At 37.7% G+C, this 23503-nt stretch overlaps 1 protein-coding gene across 1 annotated transcript in view; it reads right to left on the reverse strand.

Annotated features, from left to right (window-relative positions):
* LOC136872295 (integrin alpha-PS3) overlaps nt 1–23503 on the reverse strand; it is a 94033-nt gene that overhangs the window by 10408 nt on the left and 60122 nt on the right. The window contains exons 12-13 of the mRNA XM_067146115.2: nt 5941–6079; nt 1510–1572 (exon numbers count right to left, since the gene is read on the reverse strand). Of these exons, the coding sequence (XP_067002216.2) occupies nt 1510–1572; nt 5941–6079 (202 nt within the window). The remainder of the gene's footprint in view (nt 1–1509; nt 1573–5940; nt 6080–23503) is intronic.

Genomic DNA, 23503 nt, shown 5'->3' on the forward strand with positions numbered 1-23503 from the left:
ACAGTGATTTCCATATTTCTTTCAATTTTATTCACAAATATGCAAGTGGTAACTGAAATGTGGCTTAAAACTGTACATAAATGAAATCAGAGCTTACTTGGCTGTGTATTGAAATAAGGAAGATTTTGGTTTGATAAATGAAGGTCAGAAGTGTGGTATCCAAGGCTCATTTACTTGTTGAAAGTGATTTATTACTTGTATTCCTTGCTGGCTTGCTGGGTCTAACATAGAAAATTATTTTCTGTTAGGGTATACTCTGTAGCCTTTGGTGGTCCACAACCAATATATAAGACAGACCAAAACAGTCATGTTGCCAGTCAGTTGACAAACATTAGTAATAACATAATCTGGATGGAACAAAACTGGAAGAAGACCGATTCCGATATCTTGGTAGTGTAGTATCAGGAGATAGTTGGTGATCTGTAGAAAACACCAGTTAAGTTTTACCAACAAGTGAGCTGGGCAGCTCGCCTCTTTCATCTATCCTATCTGACCTCCCATGGTCAACTCTTATTCTTTTCTGACTCGATGGTTTTAGAGCATTTGAGGCCTAGGGTGTCTTTCATTTTTACACTCTTCGTGGCCCTTGTCTTTCTTTGGCCAATACCTTCAATTTTTGAAGTGTTGAATCCCTTTCAATTTTCTCTCTGATTAGTGTTATATAGAGGATGGTTGCCCAGTTGTACTTTCTCTTAAAATTCCCCTGTTGGTGGGGGCAAGTAGAATAACACCCATGGTATCCCCTGTCTGTCATGAGAGGCAACTAAAAGGGGCCTCAGGGGCTCTTAACTTGGGGGAGTGGGTTGGTGACCACATGGCCCTCAGCTGAGTCCTGGCATTGCTTCCACTTATGCCAGGCTCCTTACTTTCATCTACCCTATCTAACCTCCCTCGGTCAAATCTTGTTCTTTTCTGACCCCACGGTATTAGAGCATTCGAGGCTTAGGGAGTCTTTCATTTTCACGCCCTTCGTGGCCCTTGTCTTACTTTGGCCGCTACCTTCCTTTTTTGAAATGTTGGATCCCTTCCATTTTTCCTCCCTGATTAGTGTTATATAGAGGATGGTTGTACTTCCTCTTAAAACAATAATCACCACCACCACCTGTGAAAGCTGCTATGCGATAAATATGTCCCGTGATTACATTTCACAAACTACTGTTATGGTATTTGAAGATGCTGAACTGTCAGAATTATGCCCCACAACAGTTCTTTATGTGGCAGTAAATCTACTGATGTGAAGTTAACATACTTGAGCACCTTCAAATTTCACTAGACTGAGCCGGGGTCGAACCTTAAAACTTGAGCTTAGAAGGTCAGCACACTACCATCTGAGTGCCTGGTTGTAGAATGCAGAAGTTCAATTAGTAAAATAGTTAACAACGATCTTTATTTTGTACATACGTGTCCTTCCTTTCTACAGTCCTCTTACGTTTATGGAAGCAAGAAGAGTACTTGGATTACACATAAAATACCAGAATTCCTTAGTTTAGTAGTGATGAAAATACTTACTGGAAATTGCCGCTTTTCACATTCCTTCAGATCCTCTTGTTTCCGTCTTTTAAAGAAACCACACTGAAAATTAAATGAAAGAAATATTCAACAGTATACAGAGGCAGCATTTGGAGAAGGCATTATAGAAGTCATGACTATCAGGTCAAATAAGAACAAGACTCAATATCAACATGAATATGATCAGACAAAAAGTTTGAATTAAAGATTAAAAGATTTCATACAATGCATAACCATTGGAAAACTGAAGTAGGCCTAATTTTAATTCCTGGATAACAAACTATCCGCTTCCATTTCTTCCACATTCATTAGATCTCATCCACTCCTGATCTCCGTCAACTTCCTTGATGGTTGCAGAACCTACTTCTTCCTCTCTTCTCTCCCTTTCACAACCCTGTTCCACCTTCCTCTTCCTATTTTGACATTAGTAGACAGATACACTTGAATGGAATTTTTAAAAGTAGGAAATATCATAATATGAAAATAAACCTGGGATTCCAGGGGACAAATTGAGGTAAATGCTGTAATCATTTACTGGAAGAGGAATTAAGGATTGGAAAAAGTATACAAAGAGAGATGTCCAATAAATTTCCATATTCTTTAAAAGTATTTAAGAAAAGGCTAGGTAAACAACTGATAACGAATCTGCCATCTGGGCAGCAGCCCTAAATGCAGCTAAAGGTAGGTAGGTAGGTAGGTCGGTCGGTCGGTTGGAAAACTCGCTGTCATAAAACTTCATGTCCTGTTCCTGGACTAAAGTGGAAAAGTATGTTCCATGTCACTGTTGCTGATGTAACAGCAATAAGAACAGGGAGCTTGGATGTTTCCTCTCTATGGAGGCACAACTTTAACCCTTGTCACAATTAAACCTAAGGAACTTCATATTTCTTATCCGTATTGAACTGAGATCACAATTGAATTAAAATCTAGCAGGTTCCACCTTTTCAATACAAAATACAATGTTGTTGGATGGTATTTACAACATTATTTTATTACAGAACATGTTTCGGTGTTTCATTTTGACACCATCATCAGCTGTATAGTGAGTGAAAAAAACTTGGTGATATAAACAATAAAGAACAACATATTGATGAACTTGACTCCTTAAAATCTAACTTATGCTAGGTTTGAAAACTCTAATTTACAGCAAGAAAAATCTTGTGATGTCATAAATATAAAAAATCTCATCTGGGTGATGAGTTGTCTTCAAGTTCTGTAATGGCTATAATTCTGTACACTCATAATGTCGGATTCAAATACGATCTTAAAATTGAGAAGTTAAAGTTGAATACAGTCTTTTAATGGTAAAAATGTTCATTTCCTATATACATTGATGGCCATTTTGTAGATAAAAACTCGTTGTGTACAATAAAATTGTTAAACTGTGCCATCTTCTTAGCTTGTTAATTTGTGGAAAGGTAGTTCCTTTGCTGTATATATAATGGTTGGAACTGTGATTTGATTTGCCCTAAAGTTGTTATATGGACATGGCCTCTCAGTTCAATGCAACCCTGTAATGATGAAAGCCTAATGTTAATAGAAAAGCGAGAATACTGATAAAGAAACTGATTGAATCAAACTGTTGATGAGGTCGACTCACCTCTACGGCTGTGTAATTCGCGTGACGACTGCAGCACTACGAGTGTGTCTGCTCATATCGTTTGCTATGTGATGAAGCGCTAAGGAGGGGGAAGTAGGGGCGGTACTGGGAAAAACCCAAAGCATTACATGATTGCTTGATTCTATTACTTAACAAGCTAAGAATTCCAGAAAATTCGAACGTCTTTCGAACTCTACGTCACAATTTTTCGTATTACTGTCTTCGTCCACAATGCCCCCCGGACCCTCTCCTAAATCATCAACATTCTAGAAACATCCCCAGTATGACCTCTACTTCGCCCTCCTTAGTGCTTCATCACATAGCACACGATACGAGCAGACACACTCGTAGTACTGCAGTCGTCACGAGAATTACACAGCCATAGAGGTGAGTCGACCTCATCAACAGTTTGATTCAATCAGTTTCTTTATCAGTTTTTCTCGCTTTTCTATTAACATTAGGCTTTCATCATTATAGGGTTGCATTGAACCAAGAGGCCATGCCCGCCTAACAACTTTAGGGCAAATCAAATCACAGTTCCAACCATTATATATACAGCAAAGAAACTACGTTTCAAATCAAATCAAATCTCTTTATTTGCAAATGAGGTGTCTACCTCGGTGGCAAATGGTACACTAAAATTATTGTCAAGCACTAAATATTAAATTAACAAGAGAAGAAAATTTTCCAATAATACAATATTATACAATTTACGCTAACAATGTTTTCTATTAAACACACAGCTCATCCTTAATAAATTTATATTGTTTACAAAATTCTGCTTATAATATCTCCTGTACTACTTACAAATGTAGTCAACTATTATACAGTATGTGGAATTACTTCAAATGATACTATACAACTGGTATAAGATTAATATTTACATTGCATTTATTTATTTACTTTTTTTTTTTTTTTTACCCGTTCTGGATTCTAAGTAGCATAACGACCTGCTGCGTCTTAACCAGAGCCCCTTTTGCCACCACTTTTCAGAGTTCCTGAAGGCCCTTCACAGCTACCGTAGCGGTCCCAGGGCCCTCGAAGTCCCCACTGTACTTCACCCCTACAGGCAGTTCCCTACTTTGGCTGTCCAAACTCCTTAGACCAGGGGAAGGAATTAATTTATTCACACACATTTTTTGAATTTACAATAACCTGCACTGGTCGAATGCCCTCTAACACTTCATTTATTTTCTCTGTTGCTGTTAATTTTCTTCTTGAATATCTGTACAGATTTTGGAAAAGGATCAAACACTACCCCTGGTAACTGTTCCACTCCTTCACACCCTTCCCAATGAATGAAAATTTACCCCAATCGCTTCTGCTAAAATTCCTTCTAATTTTATATTTGTGGTCAGTCCTGTCGATATAATTATTTTCCAACTGAAGCCTCTCATGGATATCTCCCCATGCTTCTTCTCCTGTATAGGCTCTATATAATCCTATAAGCCTAATTTTATTGTACACGAGTTTTTATCTACAAAATGGCCATCAATGTATATAGGAAATGAACATTTTAACATTAAAGGACTGTATTCAACTTTAACTCCTCAATTTTAAGATCGTATTTGAATCCAACATTACAAGTGTACAGAATAATAGCCATTACGGAATTTGAAGACAACTCATCACCCAGATGAGATTTTTTATATTTATGACATCACAAGATTTTTCTTGCTGTAAATTAGTGTTTTCAAACCTAGGATAAGTTAGATTTTAAGGAGTCAAGTTCAGCAATATGTTGTTGTTTATTGTTTATATCGCCAAGTTTTTTTCACTCACTATACAGCTGATGATAGTGTAAAAATGAAACACCGAAACATGTTCTGTAATAAAATAATGTTGTAAATACCATCCAACAACATTGTATTTTGTATTGAAAAGGTGGAACCTTGTCACATTGCAGAACAGAAACTAATTTCCTTCCTCTTCGTAACAAAGATGTCGCAGACCGATGCTCATTCTTTGAATCATCAACTATCTACGTAGATACTCACTGTGCTGTCACATTATGGTACTAAAAGATGTCCCTAATGATGCAGTGAGCCTAGGAGCGTTTGATCTTCAATGAGGCAAGGTCACTCACGTTGACCTGCCAATTGGTGTGAATCATGGTATCTACATGTTCAACGTTTACCTCTGTAGTTGAGGTCAGTTGCTGGACATCAAGACTGCTGCTCATCTGCCACATTCTCTGATTCATCACAGAAGTGCTGACACTATCACCGAACGATTTGCTCTGACATCTTTTCTGGACCATACATCCCAAGAAGCCATGTATAGGTTCTGTGCCACTCATGCCATGTGGCCATTCATAGCAAACAACTGCCCTAATCTCCTCTTCCTCCCATGTCTGTAATACTTACCTGTCAGCTACCATGGTGCCAGCACTTTAAGGTATCAACATGCACTCCACATTTACCACATCCTTCAGCTTACTTCTGCACATGCATGGTATGAACTCTTGCAATCACATGACATGGTGTATGACACAGATATATGTTCTCGAACAGCAGACAGTATAAATTCCCCCTACGTACGTTAGTTCCAAACATATAAATACACTAAACTTCCTTTCAGAATTACCCGTGTCCAATTGGAAGGATGGATAAATCAAAACAAAGAATGGAGTTACAAATTAAAGGAAAAAGATGTCATGGGAGAGGCAGATTATAATGGATGGACCTGGTTAAGAACAGTGTAAGTAAATGGGACCTTGAAAAAGTACAATGGAGGGGTGTCGAGAGGAAACATATCTACTTTGATCTGACAGCAGCAGGATAAGGGTATATGTCAATATTTTACCTTGTAGTAAAACATGCAGATCTTACCTTTATCAAACATGAAATGATAAGCAGCAGGATGAGTACCCCTGCTACAGTTGAAATAATTAATAACCAGGTGTCTATTCCACCATAAGGTAGCTTGCCTAGAAGTGTTGTCTGAACAGTCTTGTCCATCAGTGCAGACCTACAACAAATACCAGAGTAGAATAAACAACTAGTAACCAGAAGTCTATTCCATCATAAGTAGCTTACCTAGAAGTGTTTCTAAACATATTTGTCCATCAGTATAAGCCTATAAAAAATCCCAGAGTGTGGTAAGCAATTCTTGAAGTGTGACAATACATTTCCAAGTTTTCGTAAAAGATAAAGAACTGAATGTATTGCAACAATGAAGGTGAAGGGAGATTGCAGGGGAAGGGGGCAACAGGCAACAATACAGATTGAGCAGCAACAATGTGGGAGGGCCAAAAGCAAGCAAACCAATAGTGCCAGTGAACTGTTGAGGCCCGTGATAAGGAAGCTCATAGAAGAAGCTTGAAGCTGATTAACAATGAAGAATGCACCCAGAATGATCTGGATGTGGAAATGAGTAACTTCTGTGGGCCTATATAAAGAACAAACCTGACAAAACTGAGTTAGCCTCGAGTGTACTTGTAAATAACTGTGGGTACATAGTAGGTAATAAATTTGGTGATAGTAAAACAAGGTACTGGTACATCTGAGTAGGCATATCAGTTTTAAGGGCCCTGATAACCTGCATCAATGAATATCAGGCAATGTGTGTGGAGACTTTCTTGAAAGCAACACTCACTCGACCATATTGAATGAGCACACCATACTTATGAAAATTAAATTCATATTACATTTGTTATGTGCACCAAACTATTCCTGTCATATAGTTTCACTTTATGAGAATTGAGAACTAACTCCAAAACGTTTGGAAGGAATCACGATGTATGGAGATACCTTCTACAACTTAATGTATTTTGGGTTTGACGCCTGTAGGTATTCTTAGGTTCTGTATTTGTATTGGGTTTGATGCCCGTAGAAGATTGTGATAATCAGAGCATGTTCTTATGTTGGGTTAACTGGCTGCAGCATCTGTCTATTTGTAATAACTTCCCCAGGGTCTCTGATCTTGGGAGAATGTATTGGTGACCAAGGGCTCCCTAGCTGAAACTGGCATTGCGTCCACTTGTGCTGTCTCCATGCTTTCATCTTTCTTGGTCATTTATCGTTCTTTCATGACCCCGATGGTATTGTTTGTGAGGCCTAGGGAGTCTTTTATTTTCATGCTTTTAGAAATATAGGCACAAAGAAAGGCAACCAAATGGATCTAAGTACTTTATATGGTCCTAAATGGCTTATTTATAACTAATAATAATAAATGTTTAAAATCTGTTCTAATTTCCATTAATCTTAACAGGTTTAATCCCACAGGAGTTCTTTAATATGCAAGAAGCCAACAGCACACAGTAGTCACATTTACAGCCCTTCAAATTCCACTGAACATGGCTGGAATCAAACCCTCTAAGGTTGGCATGAAAGCAAGGTTCATTTCCAAACCAGTAGCTTACTGGTGGTCTATCTGAAAGCTCCAGTAGTGCCGAAGCACCTCATAACAGGGTTAGAGGGTTATCATAAGTAATGCACCTAATACAAAACACCAATTAAACTAAAATTAACTCATTTGTAAACAAATGCTCAGACATATCAAATTTAACAATTTAAGAGAAATATTTTACAAAAAGGAAACAGAATATTCAGTCATTATTGTACAGGACTTAACATCATTGACAAAATTCTTAAATGGCAACCTATTCATTTTTTATTATTTTTTTGAAAGGTACTTACTATTTTCTTTATTTGCAAGGAGAATTTCATCTATTTCATATAAAAGATACCTGAAAGATACCGTGAAGTCGGAGGCACGGAAATACCCCAGTACTACATACACGAATGAGACAAAATCAAGAATCAAACCAAAGCAGATAACATACTTCTCTACACACAACATAAACTCACTCATGCAAACCGGTAAACTAAAAGTGATCACCGACATAATGGACCAACACAAAATTCTTATCATGGGATTACAGGAAATTAGAAACACTGACCAGGATGCCTTGGAATCTCAAGGGTACAGACTTTATAAAGGTATACCCGGGAAGAGAGTGATGAAGAATGTCCCACAATTTGGAACAGGATTTTTGGTCAGCCTTAAAATAATAAACTCAGTTCAAGAATTCAGATCACAGTCTCCACGACTCTCAACGCTCACCTTAAAGGCATCTAATAAAATCTATACTATAATAAATGCCCATGCTCCCACTAATGATAAAAACAACTCCTCAAAAGACCAGGAGGAAACAGGAGAATTTTGGGACCTATTGGACCAGACCATAGATAACATCCCCAAACACCATATAAAATTATTAATAGGCGACTTCAACGCTCAACTAGGCAGAGAAAGAAAATACCGTGACATCATCGGAAAATGGCCAGCACACAAGAAAACAAATAAAAATGGAGAGAGACTAGTTGACCTGTGTAGAAACCATAATTTAATCTCAAAATCTACATGTTTTAAGAGGAAACCTCAAAAACTCAAAACATGGAAACACCCTGACTACACTAAAGGAGAATGGCAACTGGACCACGTCTGCATGGACAAATACCACCACAAAGAGATCTATAACGTCAAAGTCCTCCGAGGAATAGACACAGGTTCAGATCACTACGTAGTTAAAATTAAAATTAAACTCACTCCCCAGAGGAGACAACAAAAGCAAGCCCTTAAAACTAAAAGAAAAATAGATCCTACCCAGCTAATCAACAACAAAAATTACCAGAAAGCAACTGAAAAAATAAAAATCACAGACAAACTTGAAGACTTAGTACACAACCTTAAACAAATTGCAGAAGACCTAGCTCCAATTAAACCACGTAAAAAACACCAATGGTGGAACAGTGAATGTGATGAAACAGTGGAGAAAAGACATCAGGCATGGCTATTACATCAGTCCCAAAAGACAGAAATATCCTATCAAAAGCTAGTAAAACAGAGAAAAGAAACTACCCAAGTCTTAAGAAGAATAAAAAGACAACATCATAAGGACACCCTGCAGTTAATTGAAGAACAGTTCAGTAAAACTAAATCAAGGGACTACTACAAAACCTTCAGAAAGCAGCTCCAAAAATATGAACCCCCGACCCTACTGATGAAGGATGAAGATGGTAAGCTGGCCCATAACAATAAAGACAATGCAGAAATTCTGGCTAAACATTTCAACAAGCTTTTAAATTGTGACGAACCTACAGAACTCCTTCATTTGGACACCAACACCCCGATAAAAACATCACCAGAAAACATCAATCCCCCCACAATAAAGGAAGTCTACCAAGCTCTGAATAAATTAAAAAAACTACAAAGCGCCAGGAGAAGATCAGACCTTTGCGGAAATCTGGAAATATGCAGGAACCTCAGCAAAAGTTGCCCTCCATCAACAACTTGTCTCTATCTGGATTAAAGAAGAACTACCAGAACACTGGACAACAGCCCTCATTCATCCTCTGCACAAAAAAGGGGACAAAACCGACCCTAATAACTACAGGGGAATCTCTCTCCTAGACATAACATACAAAATATTTTCAATAATCATCCTTAATAGGATAAGTTTACAACTTGAGAAAGAACTAGGAGAATATCAAGGAGGTTTCAGACCCTGGAGGAGCTGTCCTGATCAGATCATGAGTCTTAAGTTGATAATGGACTATAACAGGAGAAGAAACAGAGATATGGTGATAACATTTGTAGATTTCAAGAAAGCTTATGATTGCATCCATAGAGAATCTCTGTTTAAAATTTTAAGGCACCTTGGACTACACCCCAAATTAATAAACATGATAAAATTGACTCTCACCAATACCAAGTCAAAAGTGAAGTTTAGGGGGGGAAACATCAGAGACATTTGAAATTAAAACTGGACTACGGCAGGGAGATGGGCTCTCACCACTATTATTTAACTGTGCTCTAGAAATGGTAATGAGGGAATGGTTTAGAAAATGTCCCCCCAAAATAAAGATTGGCCGAAAAATCAAAACAAATTGCCTGGGTTTTGCTGACGATTTAGCATTACTAGCAGTGGACATAAAAGAAGCAAAAACCCAGATATCAGAACTTCAAAACATTGCAAATAAAATTGGCCTCAAAATATCATTTGAAAAAACAGAAATTATGCCCCAAAAACCAACACAGCTAAAAGAAGTCACCATAAATGGTAATAAAATCAAAATAGTAACTCAGTTTAAATATCTTGGAGAAGTAATAACACATAACTTAAATGAAAAAATCTCAATCCAAGTAAGAACAAATAGATTAGCTAAAGCACAAAAATTAACATGGGATATCTACAAAAAGAAATGTCTATCAATAAATACAAAAATAAAACACTACAACACAGTTATAAAACCGGAAGCTACATATGCAGCAGAAACACTCTTTTACCTGAATAAACAATCAAAGACTGACAGACTTCAGAAAATTGAAAGGAGGATTGGAAGAACCTGTATCAACAAAAAATATCAGGAAGATGGACAGTGGCGGTTAATACCTAACAAAGTCGTGTACAAAGAGCTAGAACCCATTACAGATACTATGCGTAAGAGGAGACTGGGATTCTTTGGACATATCATGAGGATGCAGGACTCGAGACTTCTGAAACAACTAGTACAACACAATCTCGTCTCAAAAAATACCACAACAGGATGTAAATGGATCAGAGAAGTAAGAGAGGATCTGAAGGAAATAGGCCTTACAACAGAAGACACCAAAAATAAGATAAAATTGAATACAAAACTCAAGAATACAAACCTCCGCTTTACCCTTACACAAAACAAACCAACAACACGCACATTTTCAACTGAGGAAAGGGCACGAAGATCGGAGCGTCTGAAGAAGTACTGGGAGGACCGCAAAGCCCGAACAATCCCTTCAAAGAGACCTGAACGACGGACTGACTAAAGTGATCCTATGTGGTCATAAAAGAAGAAGAAGAAGAAGAAGAAGAAAAGGTTTGGTGCTACTTCTTTACTTCTTTTATTAGCTTTCTCCACAACTTACAGAGTTACTACAATAAATGAATTTCAAGTTATTTAATGTGTTCAAATACTTTATTAGCATTCTCCACAATTTACATTACTACAACAACAAATTAATTTCAAATTATTTAACAAGATGTTCAATATGGCCCTCTTTTAAAATCTGGCAATGCCTAAGTCGGAGTGCGAATTCCTTTAAAACATTTACATTTATTTCAGGTGGTGTAAATCTGCATCTTTCCTAATCCTCATTTTCAGCTCTTGTGTATTAGCAGGTCTCTTAACAAAGACTCGACATTTAAAGTATCCCCATAAAAAATAATCAATTGTGAGAGATCAGGTGATCCTGGAGGCCATTCTATAAATATTCTTCTTCTGATCCACCTATCTGAATAAACATCTTCCAGATATTCTCGAACACAGACTGTATAATGAAGAGGATCACCTTCTTGTTGACATCTCATTTAAGCACATGGAATGTCTGGATCTTCAAAATTTGGATACAAGAAACCAAGGGACGGTGTTAGAGCTTCGTGTAAGAATTCCAAATAGCAGTCACCTGTAAAGGCCATCACACACACAGAAAGCTAAGCTAAGCTACGCTATGCTACACAACCCAAAGAAAAAAATTACTCCAATGAAGTTACATGGAATGGCACACAAACACTGCTATGCTAAGCTATGCTAACCTAAGCTATGCCAAGCTAAATTTTACAGATCACCAAGGAGGCGATTTTCATAGCTGTAGTTGGCTTTGCGCATGCTCATGAGCACTTTTTTGCCCGGCATCTAGCATACAGTCTTTTGAGAATTACCTCAATACAGCAATATTATATTGCTTAATTGTTTTTGTGTTTGTTAATTATCATGGAAGGCAGATGAAAGGAAGAAAGACTAATTGAAGAGGTAAACAAATACACTTGTCTGACAAATTATTAAAGATAACCATGAAAAACAACCATTGGCAAGATATAAATGAAACTCTGGAAGTTGTTTGTACGAATTATTTATTGCTTTTACATACATCTTTACCCTACATTCTATAATGTGGCTACTTCATATTCATGTTTTCTTAATATCATCCTCAATAATAGAGGGAGCTTAATGAAACTATTTCTGATTTAGATGAAAATAATTTTTAATTCTTTATCATTTCCATGCAATGACTGAATCAAATGATGTGATTTACCAGGAATTATTCTCCTTCCAATTTTATGCATAAAGAATCTTCTACTCGTTCTGTTTCCTTCTCTTTCTTCGTATTTCCATATCAGCGGCCAATAAAAAACTGTCCTCTTCAATTAATCTGCCATGTTTAAACGGCTGCCTAGCGTAGTTTAGCTTAGCTTTTTATTCGCGACATAGCACAACATAGCTTGGTATTGCTTAGCATAGCATAGCTTGATGCAACTTATCTTAAATTTCTGTGTGTGGTGGCCTTAAGAGTCTCGTCAAAGAAATGAGGACCCAAAATTCTGGTTCTCGGAATTCCTGCCCACAGTTTTACTTTTTAAGGATGCTGCATGTGTATTTGTACCATCCAGTGTAGATTCTTCTCTGACCAATATCTGAAATTTTACCGGTTCACTTCTCCATTCAAACAATACGAAGCTCTATCAGAAAATAGCACATATGATACTAAGTCAAGATTTCTACCACAGAGATCAGTGATGTCTCACAGAACTGCAATCTTTGAACAAGTTCATTTTTTCTCAACTCCTGCAAGGGCTGGATTTATAAGGGTGGTCTTTATATCTATGCACTGTTCTCCAGGCATTTGCTTTTGAGATATTAAACACAGCCTTTAATTCTTTGAGAGAAGAATGTAGTTTCTCTTGAACTGTTAGTAAAACATCAAGTTGCACATCTTGGTCTATGCAAGGTCTTCTGGACCTTTTTTATATCTCTCGCATGTCCATGTTTTTTTAAATTTGGTTTGTATTCCACTCATAGTTGGTTGCCTGTAAAATAGGGAGCTGATTTTGATAAGTTTCTTTGAAAAGTATGTATACTTCTTGTTGTGTACATCTTCTGTCACCAACTCCTATCATCATCAGGATTTCAATCCTTTCAGTTTTTTAAAACCCATTTTTATTTTAGACTGTTTTGTTTATGCTAACCCTGGCTCTGCAGGTTTCTATTACTCAGTAATTGGACATTGTATCAGATGCCTGGCAATGGTTTGATTTCTTTTATCTTTTCTTCGTGTGTTTGCCATTTTGCCCTTCAGAAACCTGACGGAGGTGTTCGACCTATTGCTACTGGAATCACCTTTCGAAGGCTGGTTGCTAAATTATCTTGCATGGCAGTAAAAGGGACCATTAGCCAGTATCTCTATCCTCACCAACTTGGCTTTGGTATTCCAAAGGGATGTGAAACCATTATCCATTCTGCACAAACTTTCCTACATTTAAATGCTCATATTATTTTGTCACAGTCTGGGGTACAGCAAGGTGATCCAACAGGACCTTTACTTTTTTAGTCTTGCACTCCAGCCGGTCATTGCAGACTTGAAGAGTCCTCTTAACTTTATTTGGATGATGGAACCATCGGTGGTGATTCTGATATGGTTCTTATGGATCTAAAGAAAATTATCACTGGGTGTAAAAACATTGGTTTGGAAGTTAATCCACATAAATGTGATATCTACTTCTGTTCTGCGAGAGGTGAGACAACAGTTTCTGCATTTCAAGACATTGTTCCCGGTATTCATGTTACAACAAATTCCAGTCTATCCTTGCTTGGATCACCGCTTACAGTTGAGGCTGTGGAGGAAATTGCGAAGCAAAAGCTGACAGAATTAATGAGGCTGTATGATGGTCTCCGAGCGATCAATTCTCACATGGCATACTTCTTATTGAAGAACTGTATTTTTATTCCAAAATTGAATTACTTTCTGTGGACCACATCTCTATGGTTATTTCCTTCATTCCTTGCTCAGGCTGATGATTTGACAAGAAGTTGTCTCGAGTCTCTACTAAATATACCATTTGAGGAAAATAACTGGACCCTGGCGTGTTTACCAATAAGATTTGGAGGTCTTGGAATATGCAGATTAAGTGATATTTCCATTCCTGCTTCTCCTGCTTCCGCTCATGGAGTATCTGACTTTATCAAGTCTCTGTTCTCTGATTACGGTGATAATGTTGAGATATGCCATCTGGTTGACGCAAGATATCACTGGAATATCATGACCAATAAGTTGAGACCTCCACCATCCCTGGATTAACAAAGAAGTTGGGATATGATAAACATCTGTCGAATTTTTGATTCTTTGATTTTTGTCATGTCCAACAGAAATTGATCGAGCACGACATCTTGCTATCCTGGAAAAGGAAGCAAGCTCATGGCTTAAGGCTTTTCTGTCACCCAATGTGGGCACACTTTTGGATAACATGTTGTTTAAAATCGCAAGTGGCTTACGCCTTGGTTGCAAAATATGCCAGTCACGTAAGTGCATGTGTGGAGCGGAAGTTGACGTTTATGGTCGCTATGCTTTAAGTTACCCTAAGAGTGCTGGTCGATTTTCAAGACACTGTTCAATTAATGACATTATCAAAAGAGCTGTTACGTCTATCGATATCCCTTCTGTCCTAGAACCGAGTGGAATTAGTCTCATAGATGGAAAACGCCCTGATGGTCTGACTTTAGTCCCATGGAACAAAGGCAGATCTCTCCTGTGGGATGCCATGTGTGTGGATACATTAGCACCATCGCATTTGCCCCACACTGGCAAGGCTGCTGGTTCTGCTGCGGAATTGGCCGTGCACAATAAAAGGGCGAAATACAGAGCAGTTTGTGATACAAATTCTTATAATTTTGTTGATTACCACCTATTCAATACAATAAAAACATAGAACAAACTTACATATTTATTAAGATGTTGTACTATGTTTTTATTGTATTGAATAGGTGGTAATCAACAAAATTATAAGAATTTGTATCACAAGTAGATCTTCAATACGGACAAAGAAGATGAAATTTATAACCTGCAATACAGAGCAGTAACGGACAACTACATCTTTGTGGTATTCGCAGTCGAAACGATGGGGATGTGGTGTCAAGAGACTAAAAAGTCTGACTTTAGATATTGGCAAACAACTATCAGCAGTCACTGGAGACTCGTCTTCAACAGAATTCCTGAGGCAGCGGATAGGAATTACTGTCTAACAAGGAAATGCTGCCAGCGTTATGGGCACGTTTCCTGATAATGCTCCACTGGACGAAGTCTTTTATCTTACACTTTTAAGCTGGAGCAAAATTTAAAAAAATGATTGTTGAAATATTATTTTGTATATATCCCCAATTATTTATTACTGTATATGGTAACCAGGGTTGGGAAGTAATAGGATAACAGTAATTGAATTACTTGTAAAAATTACTTTAAAAATGTACTTGTAATCGATACTTTTTAGGTACTCATAATTTACTACTTGAAATAAAACTGTCATTGTTACGTTCTAGTAATCGATATACATTGCATCAAGAGTTTGGCAACTTTGGAGCCCTAACACTTGGGTATAAAGCCAAGGATATGTTTGATGTGGACATGTTCATCCTCAGTTAATAAAAGGTGTTTGAGTGGAGATTTGTTATATTTCAAGAAGATATATATCAATGGGTGCTGTTGAATGATGATGTGCTGCCAATATTGCTCATGAGCTTTCAATGTTGAAAACTGTCAGTAATGACACTTTGGTTCATTCACAGTATGTTTTTGTTTTGCTCTTTCTCCAATTCATATTTATTCAAATATTTTATCATCATATTTTGCTTTTAATCAGTTTGGAATTTTATTTCCTCTTTCATTTGTTAGATAGCCCCCTTTGTAGTTAGAAGATCCTGGATCCTGTTCATACTAGTAAGGATTGCCAAGTCCAAATTCAAGCAGTTTACCAGCTTGCTCTATGTCGAGCGATATATAGCCTACTTCACCAGCATTTCTACTGCGTTTTGCAACTCTGAACATTGTTATCTTATGTTTCATTGTTGGCTGGTGTGATTGGGTATGGTGGAAAACGTTTTACCCCTGGCCTGCAATTTTGTATGTTTTTAAGAAAAATATGTTTCTTTCAGCGAAGTGCTTCATATTTACCATGCTGATATGCACAACTCCAACTATCAGCATGAGTTTGAACTACGTTCACTCCTGAGTTCTGTTGCCTTTCACAATGTTACTAAGAAAACGAGAAAAATTGGAAGGCTAAAATTGGTACCAGATGAAGGTTTCAAGAACATTACAATGATGAAAATCATATTTGAACTTTTTATAAAATATACTTTTCAGTGAAGTGGGGCTAAGTTAATTATATTTGGATGAGACAACCATGGCTCCCTATTAAACTATTTCAGCAGTATACGCAACATGTGATATTTACTTTTATTCATAAGATTCCACTTGTAGAAGGCTATAGATATGACCACTGATATCAGTCAAGCAATATCTCTGTTGAAATCAATCAAATTGTGCTTCATTTACAGTTCATCAACTGATCGAGAGGTTTGTTAACGCGTGGTTGTGTTTCCTTTTGTGGCTGAGCTTTATTATGATAATGTTTCTGCTAAATTCTTAAGTTTAGCAGTGAACACAACAGTAGCCATCTTGTTTATATTTTTCTGGTGACTGTCATTGATTGTGAAATTTCTCATTGATGTTTATCATAGCAAAGGTGATGTCTGCACCAACTAGGAAACAGTAGCCTTTTTATTTTATTTGCATACACGTCATTTATTTCCAGTATTATAGTCAATGTTTAAGCTGGTAGTAATTCTTTGTTATTGTCTGTGTCAAATGAAAGATAATGAATAAGTTGCCTGCAATCTATGTAGGATATCAGGTGACACTACATGCAATTTATTATTTCTCTGTGAGGTATGTCATTCATGGATCCATGGAATTTGTGCTGGCATCTGTCATGAAGTTTAGGTTCTTTCTGCTACTGCTGACTCATGCCTGTGTCCATCATGTAAATTACTAAGAAATTTACAAACTTCTTCTGTCAGTGGCACTGTGTTATTAAACTGTCCTTTCTGTGATAAATTTTTCATATTCATTGGTCCAAAGCTCATCTTGATAAACCTGTTAAAGGATATGGTATGATAACCACATCATGGGATTTGTATTATGAGGAACTAGCTCCATGTGAGAATAATATACATATTTTAGTTCATATTTCCAATCATGATGGGTATTTCACCATTGAAAAGTTATGTCATGTTATAGAGTACACATTTCAGATAAAACTGAGGACTGTTGGAAAGATCTCCTGCTCTTCTCTTATACTGTTCTTCAGGTCCCTGAAAAATCCCCCAAAAAGAAAGCTCCATCTATTGTTTCTATCATTAAACATAACTTTAAGGAATTTAAATTGTCATCTTTCAAGGTCAAAAAGAAGTTCCTTCTCCCAAATCACGTCTTGTTGAGGCTTAAGTTTCTGATGGTGATATTCGAGGGGCTATGTGTATACTTTCACCTGTTTATGGATTAGTGAATCAAACACACTCTACAGTATTTCTGCAGCTTTAACAGAAAAGCTTTCACCTCCATCTCAGGTTCTTTGTTTTGCAGAACCTCCCATTACTGATGTCCAGAATTTGTCTGTGTCTGAACAGTCCGTTCTTCCAAGCAGTTAGAAGTTTTCCCAATGGCTGATAGTATTACACCTCAGCATATTAAAGATTTAGTTTCTAAATTGGCAGATGTTGCTAGTAAACATCTCCTCCAGGCCATAACATGGCTATGTAACCTTTTACTGGATGATAAAGTGAATGATGCTCTTTGCACTGCTGTGTATGGTGCTTCATTGATAGCATTTGACAAGAAGGATGGAGGAGAACAAGATCTCGGCTATGTTGTCAGACTGAGTTCGCGCGATCCTACCACTCATGTGTCTAAAGCCACTGTGAAACTCTTAAGGCAATCCTCAATTTAAAAAGAGGAGGCTAAACATCTTACTTCAGGGGACACAATGTCACCAAGATTATATGGACTTCCAATAATCCATAAAGAAGACATTCCCCTCAGACCAATAGTTAGTGCGATAGGTTCTCCAATGTAAACTCTGGCTAAATACCAAAGCAAATTGCTTCAACCACACATAGGATTTACAGAATCATACATTAGGGACCCTCTGTATTTCATCAATTTGTCAACCATCACCCTTCAACCCAATGCACTTATGATGATTTTCAATGTGGAGTCCTTGTTCACTGAAGTGCCAACTGATTTGGTCATGACTCTCACCGAGCATCTGTTACCTAAGGGTATTACTAAGCCATTTCACCACTGCAAGACTTCCAACTATTTTTTGTGGGATGGTCAATTTTATGAACAGATGGATGGTCTGGCTATGGGAAGTCCACTTTCGCCGGTGGTGGCTAATTTCTTTATGGAGCATTTTGAGGAGGAGGCTATTGCTTCAACGCCCGTTAAACCCATGATTTGATGGAGGCATGTTGACGATACATTTGTGGTCTAGACAGAAGGTCCTGAGAAACTTCATCTATTTCTAAACTACCTAAATCAGTAGCATCCTTCAATTAAATTCACTACAGAGATGGAGTCGGAGAGATGTCTTCCTTTCTTGGATGTTCTAGTAATAAAGAAACCGGACGGCTCCATAGGACATATCGTCTATCGTAAGTCTACCCACATAAATCTCTATCTCCATGCAGATTCTCACCACCATCCAGCACAAAACCAGAGCATTCTCATGACACCACAAGGGCGACACGAATTTTTGATCCATCATATATCGAGGAGAAGATGGACACACTCAAAGTCACATTCAATGATGTGCAGATTCATAGAGCCCTGAATCCCAGAGGGATGACTAAGCAAAGCTCACAGAAAGAAGAATTGAAAGGAACTGCCTACCTGCCTTACGATCACAATACCACAGATCGAATTGCCGAAGTATAAAAAAGTATAAAACCGTGTTTGGCACAGTCACTAAAACTCCTCATAGTTTAGGTAAAAGTAAGGAAAAATGATTCCCACTATTACACCCTGGGGTGTACAAAATTCCTTGTACTTGTGGCAAGGTATACGTTGGCCAAACATAGCAGTCCATTGGTACTCGTATCAAGGAACAGCAATGAAATATCCATCTCAACCAGCCAGACAAGTCAGCTATAGCTGAGCACATCCTATTGTCAGGTCATGATGTCATCTTCCAAGATGTCTGAGCTCTTACCCGCACTAAACACTACAGGTCTAGGATTATATGGGAAGCTGTGAAAATATGTAAAAATTCTAACAATTTCAACAGGGACACTGGCTATCAATTAAGCAATACCTGGTTGCCAGCCATTAAGGATTTACGTAGGTAGTTCTCTTCTCTGTTCTTACACTATTGCTAATTCATTTCAGTGTTTTCTAAATGTGCACATTCCTCATCACAAGATGGTTCATTCCAGGCTACGTGTACACCTGTTATGCTTCCCCACCTCCTCCAGACTGGCTCAGACTCATTAGCCTCTGTTTTTTCTACCCACTTTCTTTTCATTTTTCAGTTCTGTTCTATTCTTCTACCTTGTGAGTCTTTCCTTGCACTTTATTATTTCCATTCTTCTACCACATTTGTCCCTGATTTGTCTGATGACCTTGCTATTACTTTGCAATGCACATACTGTATAACAAGAAACATCTTAATTGGAACTTAGATGGTGTCATCAGCTCCCACTTGTACTGCTAGCACTGTGCTAGCATCCATTGAACCAGTACTCACTATAGACCAATGGCAAAGCATTCTTAAATTCAAACCTTCATTATTGGAGAAGTCTTCTTCGAGAACAACTAAGAAGACACCGAGCAAAGTTCTCTGTGAAACATAAAGAAATTCACCTTGTTTTCTTGACATGGCAAATGTCCACAAATGTCTACTTGGAGCCACCAGCAGTGCCAATGCACTATGAGAGACTTTCTCTCATTACCAAAAATTGATGCCTGCCTGGCCATCAGATGATATAGATACTGATTCCCATAGGGAACCATAGGGAACGGTATGCAGTAGCCATGCATCTTTGTGGATGTGCTGTTTACCAACTGATCAGCCCAACTTAGCACAATGGGGCAAAATGCTGGCAACCAGGAATGAGTTAGCTGGAAAATTTATAATGTCCAATAATGGACCATTTATAAGTGGCATGTTCCAAGCTGTCAGTGGAGAGATGCCATGGAATAACATTAGTAGACAAATAAGTTTGAGTGGTTTCTTTAAAAGTAGGAAAGATCACAATATGAAGATAAAGTTGGAATTCAAGAGGACAAATTGGGGCAAATATTCATTCATAGGAAGGGGAGTTAGGGAATGGAATGACAACAATTTAAACAGGGTGATTTCAATGTGAAAGACAGAGCGGTATTGTGTATTATGAACTCTTGAAGCCCAGTGAAACCGTTAATGCACAACGCTATCGCCAACAAATGATTATTTTAAATCACATGTTGATCGAAAGATGGCAGAATGGACCAGAAGACATTGCAAAGTGATTTTGCTACTCAACAATGCACCATCTCACACAGCAAAACCAGTGAAAGAAACCTTGAAATTGCTTGGATGGGACATCCTTCCACACCCCTCGTACTGCTCCAACTTGGCGCTATCTGACTATCACAACTTGACATCAATGGGGCACGTGCTCACTGAGCAACACTTCAGTAATTTTGAGGAAGTTGAAAAATGGCTCGACGAATGGTTTGCCGCAAAAGACAAGCAGTTTTTGTGGCATGGTATTTATAATTCACCTTAAAGATGGGCGAATTGTAGAAGCTGATGGCCAATGTTTTGAATAAACAATAAATGAATTTCCCTTGAAAATTATGTGTTTTTTAAAATCACAAAAACTGGCAAAAACTTATGCATACACCTGGTAATTGTTGCATTAAGCTGGCACTTGTGCTAAATGAATCTTTGAACCGTGTTCCCAGTTCTTCTGCTCAAAGTTTCCAAGGCAATGATTACCCTAGTTTTCATTGCATTGTGAAACAACCTATGTAAATACATTTTCATTCTGTGTAAAATATGGAAGGTCTCTTCTATATTTGTAAACTATAAGGTAATATATATAAAGTAAATTAATGTAAACTAAATTCTTTTGAGTCTTTACAGTAAATGCTTGACAATAATTTGTGCTAAACTGTTTAAAGGGACCGCTGCATTTTCTTAGTGCTCGCACCTGAATCACCTCCGTCTGATGGGTAAAGCAACACTCAAATGTTCTGCATGGTTAAGGAAGAATTGAAGGAGTACTTTTATCCACATCAGCTTGGATTCAACACATGCAATTAATGTGGGGCTGTCATTCATTCTGTTGTTCTTTCTTGAATGTGAATTCATGCAGTAATGAAGTACTGCTCAAGTTTGATTTTCAGAATGCTTTATATTGCATAGAAAGGGATTCTATGCTTCTAATCATTAGAGAGAAGATCCCCAAGCTTTATGCTTTCCTCTGGCAGGTATATAGATACTACAGCAATCTCTTTTTCCATTCTGAAATAATACCATTGCAAAGTGAAGCTCACCAAAGAGATCCCTTGGACCTGCTGAGTTTTAGCCTTGCAATTCATCCGATCATTTCCAAATTCCAGAGTTCTCTCAATTTATTTTATTTAAATGATTGCATTTTAGGAGGTGATTGAGTCCTTGCAAACTTCAACAAACTATGATAGATTGTAAAACAGTTGGTTTGGACATTAACCCCCCTCCCAAAATGCAAATTATTCCTTTGCTCTGGCATGAATGACAGAGTGGTATCAGCTTTTTTTAGGAAATGAGCCCGGTATTAAAGTGCTTTCTAAATCCAAACTAACTCTCCTCGGCCAAAAATGCCCAGTCTTCCTTGATGGCATAGAAATATCAGCCCATGAGAAACTTACTGTTCTGAAGGTACTTTTTAAGAACTTACTTGCACTGAATTCCCAGACTGCATATTTTCTATTAAAAAATTGTTTTGCTATTCCAAAATTAACATTCTTCATGTGAACTACCCCTTTGTGTGGTTGTTTACTCCATTTCTCATGGAAGATGACAGTCTATTGACAAATTCTCTTGAATCTATTTTAAACATTTCATTAGAGGACTGCAATTGGACCTTGGCAAGTTTGCCCATAATACAAATGCTTATCTGTATTTATTGCTTTGGCTTATGGAGCTCTTGACTTTGTCAAGTCACAAGTTTCTTTTCACGGTGATGAAGCTGAGGTGTGCCATTTGCCAGAAGCTCTCCAGGAGTGGTCAACTCTGAACAAATCTCAGTTTCCTTCAGCACATCTAGATGTCCAGAAAAAGTGGGTTATGATTAACGCTACACGGATACATAAAACACTGGTTTTGTCCCAAGATATAGCAAGGATTCATGCAGTCTGCAAGAAGGAGTCTTACAGTAATTCCTTCAACCAATATAGGAACTTTTATGGACATTACATCTTTCCAGATTGCTGTAGCCTTATGCTTGGGTTGCAAAGTATGTCAGCAGCATACCGGCACATCACTTGATGATACTGGTTTCCCTCTGTATCTTACGAAGTGCATTATAAATATATTTTCACAAAAGTTGTGATGGAGGGAACCTGATGGTGGCTATGATACTGTGGTTATCTGGTTTGAGCCCCGCTGGTGGAAAAATCAGACTATTGGCAGGTGGGATAGGAGCAGTGGTGGTATACAGTTTCCAATCACTAGACTGTATGCCAAAAGTCTGGGTTCAATTCCGAACCGCTCTGCAGTGTTCATATGGAGTGAGGGCATATGATGCTGCTGATAGTGATTCGTTGTTGAATGGAGATGTTAAACCCCTTAGTGTTGTTCGACAGGAATAGGCTATGTGGTGCCATTGTTGATAAACTAGGACACCATTGTTTAAGTTGCCCTAAAAGCACCGGAAGGTTTTCCGGACATTTCTCCTTAAATTACTTTATTAAAAGAACCTTAACATCTGGGGGGCATTCCAGCTATTTTGGAACCTACAGTATAGCAACCAGTCAATCCGATGATAAATGTGTTAATGAGCTATCAGTCAGATCTTGGAAGAAGGGTAAATCGTTAATGTGGTATGAAACTTGCATGGATACTGTTGCAGCTACACATTTACCTATCACTTCTATAGCAGCTGGATCCATTGTCAATAATTTTTTCTTTAAAAAAGTTTTTGTCATATTTGTTGTTGAAATGTTTGGGCCATGGTGTTCCCAAGCAAAGAACCTCATCTCTGAAATTAGAAAACTGCTACATGACATCACAGATGATTCCCATGCTACTGAATATCTTTGGCAGTGCATTGGTGTTGCTATCCAGAAAGGGAATGCTGGGGATGTTCACTTACTCTCCTTCCTTAGAAGGAATATTTTGTTTTTAATTCTTGTACAATCAATTATAATTTTACAATTATTCTATTTTAATTTTGGTTTTATTCTTAATAGTATAAACTTACTCTCTAAATTTCTGCATTTATTTTAGGTACAATTTTCAAAGAAGATACCGGTATTACTTCAACAGCCATAGCTTAT

Source organism: Anabrus simplex, chromosome 4 (assembly GCF_040414725.1).
Source record: "Anabrus simplex isolate iqAnaSimp1 chromosome 4, ASM4041472v1, whole genome shotgun sequence".
In the NCBI taxonomy this organism is placed as follows: domain Eukaryota; kingdom Metazoa; phylum Arthropoda; class Insecta; order Orthoptera; family Tettigoniidae; genus Anabrus; species Anabrus simplex.